General features: G+C 36.7%; 1 protein-coding gene across 6 annotated transcripts in view; it reads right to left on the bottom strand.

Moving 5' to 3' along the window:
* Positions 1-10,913, bottom strand: part of LOC127959233 (dedicator of cytokinesis protein 9) — an 82,234-nt gene that overhangs the window by 1,048 nt on the left and 70,273 nt on the right. For 5 of the 6 annotated variants that reach the window (XM_052558285.1, XM_052558287.1, XM_052558289.1 and 2 more), the window contains exons 41-52: positions 10,531-10,713; positions 10,187-10,300; positions 9,610-9,825; positions 9,318-9,375; positions 8,268-8,374; positions 7,516-7,638; positions 7,273-7,386; positions 4,616-4,762; positions 3,743-3,953; positions 2,197-2,387; positions 1,086-1,186; positions 855-993 (exon numbers count right to left, since the gene is read on the bottom strand). In XM_052558285.1, coding sequence (XP_052414245.1) covers positions 855-993; positions 1,086-1,186; positions 2,197-2,387; positions 3,743-3,953; positions 4,616-4,762; positions 7,273-7,386; positions 7,516-7,638; positions 8,268-8,374; positions 9,318-9,375; positions 9,610-9,825; positions 10,187-10,300; positions 10,531-10,713 — 1,704 coding nt within the window. Of the gene's footprint in view, positions 1-854; positions 994-1,085; positions 1,187-2,196; positions 2,388-3,742; positions 3,954-4,615; positions 4,763-4,785; positions 6,135-7,272; positions 7,387-7,515; positions 7,639-8,267; positions 8,375-9,317; positions 9,376-9,609; positions 9,826-10,186; positions 10,301-10,530; positions 10,714-10,913 lie in introns of those variants that run through there. The other variant, XM_052558290.1, reaches the window with a different exon arrangement.

Here is a 10,913-nt window from a genome sequence, read left to right as displayed (position 1 = left end):
CTGATGTAGAGGAAGAGTGCAGGGTGAGAAAGAACAGATCAAGCTCACACTTGAACTCTACAGTATTGTTTTTCATGTCTGATTAATTGTGTGCATTATTACCATCCGATCTACAGAGGCCAGCACAAAAGAGAGAACAAATATCATGAATATTAAAAATGAACCAAACATTCAGGGTAACCTACTAGTGTAATTGTGGCAAAAAAGTGGAATTATTATGATTTTTAAATGTTTTTTTAAAGAAGTCTCTTATGCTCACCAAATCTGTGTTAATTTGATTAAAAATAAAAATAAATACAAAAAAAAGACAGTAAAAACAGCAATATTATGAAATATTATAGTTTAAAGTAACTATTTTTTTTATATATTTGTTGCTTAATATTTTATGGAAACTATGACAAATTACCATTGTTTAACATTAAAAATAATAGACATGAAATTGATGAAAATGGACAATAAAGAAATTGATAATGTTACAAAAAATATTATTAAATAATGCTGTGATTAAACTTTCTATCCAAAGAATCCTGAAAAATTAGGCAACATATCATATGATAATAATACAGTAATAATACTAAACATTATTAATAATTCAGCACTAAATCAGCATATTAGTTTAATTACTGAAGCTGCTGAAAATGTAGCTTTGTCATCAATTACATTTTAAAATACTTTCAAAAGGAAAACAGTTACTTTCATTTGTATTCATATTTAATAACATCAGTGTTTTTACTGTATTTTTGATTCAGTATATGTAGCCTGGGTGAGACTTCTTTTTAAAGACACACTTTCAAAGTGTGTTTCTGCTTGTATAAGCGAAAGAAGATCTGCGATGTGCCACTGTGTATGGTTACCTGTTCATGCATGATGTGTGAAAGCTCTCTGGCCAGGTCTTTGTAACTGGCTTTCATCTCGTCATGATATTCCTGTTGGTCCTCCTTGATCAACCTTTCGTTCACAGCTAGAGCCTGGCCACATGCTTCAACAAACTGCCTGCACACACAAACACCATATACACACACAGATAAGAAAGCTGGTGCTTGTGTGGAGATTTTTAGAAGGCATTTCAAATGGTGTTCATTTACCTGAAGACCTCTTTAAGCTGTTTGACTTTGTTATCTGGGTATTTTTTGGCGCAGGCATCATCAAGGAAAGCTCTGGCATATGCAAGTGGCCCAGCATTGACCTGAAGAGAAAGAAGTATTTAAGAAAAAAGTCATTTACAGGTCAGTTTAAACCTGAGTGTGTGATATAATGGCGAAAGTGTATTTGGGGGAAGGCTTGCTGCTCTTGTGGGAATTAAATGGCTAAAAAGGTCTTCATGCAAAAATGTAAATCCATGCAAAATTGCCCTACAAGGAAGAAAGGAACTCAATAATGTCTTAAGTGAATTCTAAACATGCCAAACTTGGGGTAAAAATGTGAGTGTGAATCAACACAATTGCTTTGTTTCTACATCTAGTGTGGTGTCTTGTTGTCTTTTGTTTACTGACTGATTTTATTGTTAGAGGACACCTAGTTGTTGCATTATTAGTCTAAAGAAGACATTGCTAGACATTGGTCTATAAGATGCTTTAAAAAAAATTAATACATATTTTCTATGTTTTTTTTTTGACATTTTGATAAAATAATGCATCCTTGCTGAATAAAAGTATTATTTCATTTTTATTTCATAAAAAATATGTAAAATAGATGTTTTTCTGAAGAAAAAAAAAGTAAATAAAATAAAATGATTACATGACATAATTTCCAAAGTTTTCATGCCACTTGGATTTTTTTTATATATCTTCTCATTGGCTAATAGTTTAAATATAAGCATGTTGCTTATATTACATTTATATACTAAAAAGCCAAAAAAAAAAAAAAGAAAGTGCATATACAGTAAATAATGGGTAAAATATTGATTCAAATGGTACACTTTAATCAAAAGAAACTTTTTTTACTGATCATTTTTAATGATGAATAAAATTAATTTAAAATTGACATTTTGCACAAATTTCTTAAGACATACTGTATCTTGAATGTAATATTTGTTAAATTCATTGCAGTGCATTCTGGAATCAAATGGTACAGTGTTTTGCCTAAACAAAACAAAGTATCTTTGTCACAGGCTCTGCATCACAATGCCTAAAAGTGTTGTTTAGGTTGCTTTTGGAACAGGCTGATGATGTGTGTTCATATGTGTCTCACACACACCTGTACACTAATGCTTCCCTGCAGCTTAAGTTGCAGGCGGATCATGTCGACCTCACTGGCTGCACAAAGGGCTCTGAGTTCTGCCACCTTCCCACTCATCTCATCTATGGCCACCTCGATGGGACTCAGGTCTGTGTGGTGCTGATACATCACTGCTATGCGCTTCTTTACATATGGGAAACAGTGTGTGGCTGAAACAGAGAGATAGGAGAAGACAGAGTAAATAAACATTAAGTGAATGCAATAGTAAGTTCAGAGAAGGGATGGTTAGAAGTCAGAACAAACACATTAAGGACCAAGCTGAAATCTACTCATGTTTGTGCAGTAATCAGAATTTATGTTCCATGCGGATGGCACACCTTGAAACTAAGAAAAGTGGTTTATTTAGAACACACTTTCTAAGAAGGTCATTCTGCCTCAGTGGCCAGATCTGATTGGAAAAATTAACACAGGATGAAGATCAGGGTTCAACTTTGAATTTTCCTGGTTGCTTTTGCAACACTAAACAACACTAACAACTTGAGACAAAGTCATGGATTAATTGTTTTTGAACAACTGCAGCCCAGAGCTCAAGATCAGGGTGTACAGGGTTAATACAGTAAATACAGACTAAAATGTAATCATTAAAGATTAGTGTTCAAAGAATAGCCGGGTAATCAATGGATTACACCATATGGAGGCCGAGGACATATGTTCATGAAGTCTTGTTTCCCTGCGAACGGGTTCACTTATATGGTGAATGCAATACACTAACGATTTAGGGAAGTTACAGATTAAGGAACTACATGTACTCCACAATTCAAAAGTTTCTTTCTTTCAGGAAAAAACCCTTCAACAGCAGCAGTTGTTTGCAATACAATATGAACACAAAAAGTAATTTTTTATGCAAGGTTGGGATTCCATTTTTAATAATATTTTACAATTTTACTGTATTTTTGATCAAATGTGTGGAGCTTTTGTGTAAATGTAATGAATACATACAGAATTGATTCTCAAAGTGCTTTCAAATCATTTTGTGTGTTTTAAATTTACTTAGATTAATTCATATATTAATATTAATAAATATATTAATAGGCTTGTCTGTCTAACAAAACATTAAACTCTTTGCAAAATCATGATGACCCATGCTGAACTGGTTGCAGTTTCTTTTTCAAATTCAGTGCCTGGTAATCAGAATTACAATGTATTTTAGAACTGGTGATTGATTCGTAGTGTGCATTTATGTGCATGTTCATCAAGGCTAATGAAAACAGCATGTAGAAAAATACTGTACTACAGTACTAGAAAGCCATCATCACATAACTACAAGTGATCCAGTAGAATGGATAAGCACAGTTAGCTAACCATGCTAAAGTGGAAATGTAACTGGAACCATTCCTCACCATGATCAGAACCTTTCGGCTAGATGGCAGACAAACAGAGACACAAGGGTTTTATTGCTAACTTAAGTTTTGTAGCATAAAAAAAACTAAATGTTTTTCTGTTATGTGTGTTCTTTGTATTCTCTGCAGTATCTGTTCTGGGGTCAGTGATAGTGATCACTCACTGGTGAGCACCGTCCTCCGTTTACATTGTTCTTCGACCCCACCGTGCCTCTTTCCTGACTCAGTGAATGGCGTCTCGAACACAAAGCGCCGAATGTTGTGGCTCCTCTCAAAGTCTGTCTTCCTCTCTTCAAGCTCCTTTTCCTCTAGATACGGCGTCACGTGCGTCACTTGGATATAGGCAAACTTTGCCTCCAGATCTTTAGGGTTGACCTGAGATAGATGAGATGTGATACATCAGGGTGGGAGGAGACCAGTTAGTGTGTGTGTGTGTGTGTGTGTGTGAGCATGTTTTTGTGACATATCAGGACCGAACTCTGTATAATGACAAGGGTATGACACAGGTATTACAAGAAGAGGGTGACTTACAGTAGGAGGACATAACCCATGTCCCCATTTTTAAAAACGCTTATAAATCATACTGAATGAGTTTTTTGTGAAAGTACAAATGCACAAAGTTTCCTGTGAGGGTTAGGGTTAGGTTTGACAACTTGACATTTTAAGCCATGCAAAGTTTGGGCTTCAAATGTTACTACAAGCCCCCCCAAAAAAATAAATAAAAATAATTCCCTTAGGGGGTTCCAAACATTGAAATTCCAAAGAATGTTGGGATCCAAACAACACATGAGCCCATTGACTTCAATTATATGAGATATCTTGTTTTATGTTAGACAGAAGAAAGAAAGTCACACAGTAAATGATGACTAATATTTTATTTTTGGGTGAACTGTTGCTTTACGTTCTATTAACATCTAATTTTTACGGTGAACTTTTGTACTAGTGCAATCTGTGTACATGTGTTCAGATATTCAAGATTTCCTGAGCTTTTACCTATTCACAGAATAATGATCAAATTTGAGTGTGAATTGTCTTACCCTGCCAGAGTCCTGGATCATTTTCACATTTTCTTGGCCAAATTTGTCAGAGTAAAGTTTGAGGAGACGCTGGGAAATTTCTGATAGAGGAGTGAATTTTGGTTCTTTATAGATATATTCCTTTCCATCCTCATCTTCAAAGAAACCCTGAAACACACACAACATTTCAGTCACAATTTGTGTGATATACAGTATGTATAAACTGATGAAGCTATTAATGTACAGCCAACACAATCTAGGTTCAATCCCATAATCAACAAACCTCTACATCACACAGGTGGAAATGAAAAGTTATGACATATGAATAGACACTTTGGCTACGTTCACACCGCAGGCGAATGTTTTTTTGCACACATGTGACTCAGATCTGTTTTTGTCATGACAGTGTGAACAGCACAAACTGCATGGAATCTGATCATTTCAATTTTGATTTGTGCCACTTCCATATGTGGTACTAAATCTGATCCATTTCAGATGTTTTGCAATGTGACCGCAGTGTGAACGGTAATTTAGCTGGCTTCTGCAGCAGATCACACTCTAAATAAATGCATAATCGATTACTTTATATCCTCCTTGTTTACTTCTGTATGACGGCATGCTGCGCAAATGTTGCCAAATCCACATTTTCCCAACGGAATATGGCAACTTTCTCCTCTGTCGCTGTGGTGTGTTTTTCAACTTAGACCCCACTAACCTGCCTGAACACAACTGGGCTAGTTTAGGACTAGTTGTGAGATATGGGCTGATTTTGTTGTGAAAATTTGGAAACCTTGTTCACTTCGCTCTTTTGCGCATGCGGGTTAGGTCAGAACCCCGATCTGTTCACACTGGAAATCTGATATTGGCCACATTTAAAACGACAATGTGAACAGAAATCGGAGAACTAAGCACTAAGGCTTGCAGTGTGAATGTAGCCTCTGATATTGTCTGAAAAAAACAGCGTATTCAGGATTTCATAGGCAAACCTGATGACACATCGTGGCAGAGCTCAGACTATCAATATCACGTCTCCTGCACTTCAGAGAATTCATGTTATCTTTTAATAATCTGTGCTATCTTTTATTCTCTGTTGGCCAACATAGACAATTTTGAGATGTCAGCACTTATGCAGTACACAAAGCTTTCACTGAATTTTTGTTGAAACAGGTCAAGCAATAAAACCTCATGGCTTCTGTGAGGTAAATGTGCACAGCGTATAGCGAAAGAGCTCTCTAAGTGTTGCCAAGCTCATTTTTATGGTCCAAACCCATTTAACAATGACTTCCTCAGTAAACAAAGAGTCAGAGTGCTCTCTAGCTCAACCGGGATGAAGAAATGACAGGATGTTCAGATGACAGGATGTTTTAAAGATTGATGAGGGATTCTAGCAGAACACAGAAAAAGGCTCTTTCTAATCCAAAGGCAATATGCAAGCAGACAAACAAACAGTAGTTTAGTGAGACTATTATGGTCAAAGCAAAACTTGCCTGACAATGAGTAAAACAGCACACACACAGTTCACAACAACACTTACCGCAGCCTTAGGAAAGAAAAGAGAGCAGAAAATATTTATTAACCGAGACCCACTATGCTTTACAGATGCTTTAAACAATACTTTAGCTATCATGCAGGGTATATTATCATGCATACAGGAATGCATCCTTTCCATTTTTAAAGAGGTCACATCACACATTTTCATTATTCATTTTAATTTTAATGTGCAAAATTTGAATTTAGTAAAAAAAAATTGTTAAAGTTTATTTGCAAAAAAGTTGTTACACTCACTTGATGTGGTTTTTGTCTTGTGCGAAAAGGTGTTAATGCGAATAATGGCAGATGGAAACGCATTTGCCGAACAAATTCCTCTATGTGCATCAGAAAAGTCATTTGACTTTGCGCTATGGGATGGCATAACCTCACTAACAAGCGAACTGATCTTGTTGCACATAACCTGAAATGTTATGTTTATTCTGAAATGCCTGAGCAAAGTCTGTCAAAGTATTTCTGTATTATTGCCTCCCAGAACTGTCGTACACAACTGCATTTTCACACAGCAGGCATCCATAAAAGCAATGATCGCATTTATTGTGTTTCGTCTGCTTTCTATGTCGTTCCGACAAATTTTTCGCAAAGGTTAAATTCACAACAAAGTGTCGTGCAAATTTCCGACTCAAGTTGAAAATTTTCAACATGCAGAAGACGTGATTGAGGTGAATATTCGCGTCGCCTAAATCGCTCTTATTGTTTGCATTGACTATGTACAGTATGTAATCTACCTGTGCAAAAAATTAAATTTGCTTTTGATGTGCACAAAGAAGAATGTTGTGGGAAAAAGTTTTTGATAAACAAATAAGCATTCTTCATGTATAAGTGTGCACACTCTTCTATAATTCTGGGGGTTAGATTTTTTTCTTCAGCCATTCAATATTTTAGCAGCTCAGTTTCAAAACATGGCCCCAAAGGTAATTATTTTTTAACTGAGGAGGAAGTTTTCAGTAAAAGAAAAGTCTGTTTTCATAATACACCGATCTTTTTTATCTCAATTTGATGCCTCATGCAATGACCTCTTTAAAATGAAATGCAGTTATATATTGTTGCTATAATGCAGCTCAATCCTCAGTCAAACTGTTTGTGTTTGCTGGACTAGTTAAAACCACTGCACCATTGCATTGTCTTACCTGGCCGAAAAATGCCACTCTAAAGAAGGTCCCAAGTAGCCTCTTCCCAGAATGCATCACTTCCATTACTTTAGTGTAAGCCCGATGTAATGTGTCATACAGGTGGGCCAGTTTCTACACAAAAGCACAAAAATACATTCATACTGTCCAAATACAGTATATACTGTATTTCTGGCAAAGTGTAAATGCTGTATTTCCAATGACACATAAACAGTGTGTGTGTGTGTGTGTTTATGTGTGCACCTCAAAGTCTCTGCGCTGTTCATAAATTGGAATGATGAGTTTGTAGATATCTGAAATAAGTTCATAACGTTCAGCTTTCCATAAACCATCAGCACAAGCTTCCAACAACTCCATCAGCACCTCCTGCAGATAAACATGCATAAATAATTACTGTTTCAACTCCATTTTAGCAATAACTCACTTTCATAACACCTCCAGATACAGCAAACTATCTTCTCTCAACAAATCATGCTACAGACAAAACGGCTGATCTAAGTAATTTACTGGTAACTAATCTGTTTTTTAATCTAAGTATCTTGATCAAGGGAACAATGGTTCATAAAGTGCCTTTTTGGGGTTTCCTACAAGATTCCTCAGTTACTCAAAATCAAGTCCAAAAGAACCGGAAAAGTCCAGCAGCAGAGATGATCTTTTATCACAAGTATAAGCACTGAACAACATGTAAATATAACACAAAGAGTTCATTAAACATGCAAACTGATTATTCACAGTATGAGGGACTCTCAGGTTTAATCAGGGCTCATTATCTGGACTTCCTGTACTAACACACCCACTGGAAAGGGGCAATTGATACTGATTAGATAAGAATTCTGAGAGCATTTTCTACCATGGATTATTGCTGACGTTGTTAATAAAAAGAGTTTTGAATTCAGTCCAGTGCTGATGCAGGGTCAGTATGAAAGAGTGGCAGGATTAAGGGGGAATGTGGCTATACTATATATAAATGAGATCAGGAGTGAACTGGTTTGAACCTCATTGAAGTGAACGTCCTGCATGCCCACATCCTCCATCATGGCTGCCTCCTCATCAATATTGGGTGTGATCACACGAAATGCAGAGCAGCCCTGCCGGAACATTCCTGCCAAGAAGAAGGAATAGTAAGCAGAATAGGTTAAACAGGTTCAATAAACTGCAAAACCTTTACAAAATACCAGGCATTTGGACACGCACTAGGTATGAAGGGAAACATAACACCTCGAGAAGTAATTTCCTCCATAAATAATGTTGCGTAACACTGCATAATATGTGAATGTGTGTGTTTTTGTGCATACATGTGTTCATTTTCCGGACCCTGCATTATTAGGGCTGTTATCAAATTACCTCCTGTCAAAGAAATTCACAAAGAACTATAAATTACAAAATAGAGTTGAACCTTGAACAAGATGCCTTTATAAATCTGTCTCTGTGTGTGCGTGCATTCAAGCATGGAATGAAAATTTAAATCAGCTTTTACATGTATACTAAAAATATAAGCTCAATTATCTTACTAAAGATAAGCTTACAAAGCATATTTGATAAGTCTGACAAAAAAGTCATGGCCTAGTGGTTAGAGAGTTTGACTCCTAACCCTTGAGCAAGGCGTCAAACCCCCAACTGCTCCCCGGGTGCAGAAGCATAAATGGCTGCCCACTGCTCCGGGTGTGTTTTCATGGTGTGTGTGTGTGTGTTCACTGCTGTGTGTGCACTTTGGATGGGTTAAATGCAGAGCACAAATTCTGAGTATGGGTCACCATACTTGGCTGAATGTCACGTAACTTCATATACTGTATCTCATGCATTGTGCTGTATTTCATGCATCATACTTCTGTATGCTTGCGGTTACAAGCCACATCTGTTCAAAATCTGTTCAAAATGTGAAAGTTTCTTCAAGTAATGATTCAAGTTAAGTATTTACACAAACTGTTTTCAGTAATGGACCAGAATATCCATTCCAGTGAGAAAATATTGCATCTTGATTTAAAACAAAAATGTAATTTCTTACTGAAATCTATATTTACTGTGCCCCCTAGGGGACTCCTCACCTTTCCTCTTCAGATACTCGGCTACAAGTGCTGCCACATGCACGTAACATATCGCTGCCTAAAGAAAAAATAAGCCACTGATGTAACGTTATCCAACAACCACTGTTTTCTTACATCACCAAACAAACTGATGCTGAATGAACTGTTAACTCAAATACTGAGAGAAGAACACCAAAACTAAGGAGTAAAAAATAAAAGTAACAGGATGTGTTTAATTAGCCGAGTAACTAAATTGGGTTAAGTTTATTTAGTTTTTTAAAATGTATTAATTAGTATAATTTGACCAGCTTGCCTCAGACAGATCTCCATTCTTCACGTGGATTTTAGCCATACTATCCAGCCAGGTTTTGCGCAGCTCAGGGGTGCTGGTGTAGGATTTGGCCAGACTGTACTGCAGGTCCACCAGCATCTCTGGGTCTTTTTCATGTTCCTTCATCTGTTCAGTGGCCATCAGTACTGTCCGGATCCGCTTGGTAAGGTCCTTCACATCCGATGGGAAAGCAGTGTGCTGGAAGAACAGGAAGAGAGAGTGCATAACAGGCAAACAGTCACATCTGATGAGACATATACACTGATTTGAAAATGTATGTAGATGCTTCCTTTTTGCCCAGATTTTTGTCCCAATTTGCAGTCTGAAGTTGACATTATCTGCTGAAAGTAATAGCCAGTGTAGAAATTTTGGGCACTCATATTTAACCAAATTCATAGAAAAATTATCTATGATTTCAGATGATCTGTAAGGGATGATGCTTATTATTATATTGAAACTCATGTAGGGCATGCTATTCCAGCATTTACTCAGGTTGCAACCTACAGTATAATAAAATGTATTTTTTATATACTGTATAAATGGAAATTTCTCGTTTTACCTTTACAGTTTTATCACTGTTGGCACAATTATTAATGATGGACAGGGACTGCTGGAACCGTGTCCCTCCAATCCCGATGACATCAGCGATCAGCTGACTCACTGCAATCACCACCTGAGAAAAATGTTTTCAAATAAATCGCCAGGTATGTCATCCAGACTGTGTGTTTTTTTTTTTAAATGGCCAATATTGAATCTAGATTGCAAAAGGGCTCTCTAGATCAGTGGTTCTCAACCAATGGCCAATAGCAAGATGACTTAAAATTAGAAAAAAAATTATTTGATTGACACTCCTGGACTTTCTTTGACCCCCCCCCTCCCATTATTCTCTTATCCCTCTCTTGCCTGCAGGTGTGTGCGGACAAAGGACTTCCTGCCATTGTACTCAAAGTTGCTCTTCATCAGGAAATAGAGCAGGTGGGCGGCATCACTGCGTATGGAGCTCAGTTTGGAATTACAGCACTTCAAGATCTCATAGCACAAACAGGAACACATATCCGCCCGTCCGTCAAAAAATGTACAGGGAAACTGAGAAAGACAGAAAAAGACACGAGACTAATGAACAACACTTATGTCTTCATCATGTGTACACTTATATCGGACATTTAATTACCCAATTACGCAATCTTAATGACTAAAATTAATGGTGGAAAGAGTAAATTGACTGATGTTTTGATGAATCAGAGCCATTCGATATAATTATTTTTCTCCATACTATGGAAGTCAAT

The sequence above is a fragment of the Carassius gibelio genome, chromosome B6, assembly GCF_023724105.1.
Source record: "Carassius gibelio isolate Cgi1373 ecotype wild population from Czech Republic chromosome B6, carGib1.2-hapl.c, whole genome shotgun sequence".
Lineage (NCBI taxonomy): Eukaryota > Metazoa > Chordata > Actinopteri > Cypriniformes > Cyprinidae > Carassius > Carassius gibelio.
This window is presented reverse-complemented; position numbering and strand designations above follow the sequence as displayed.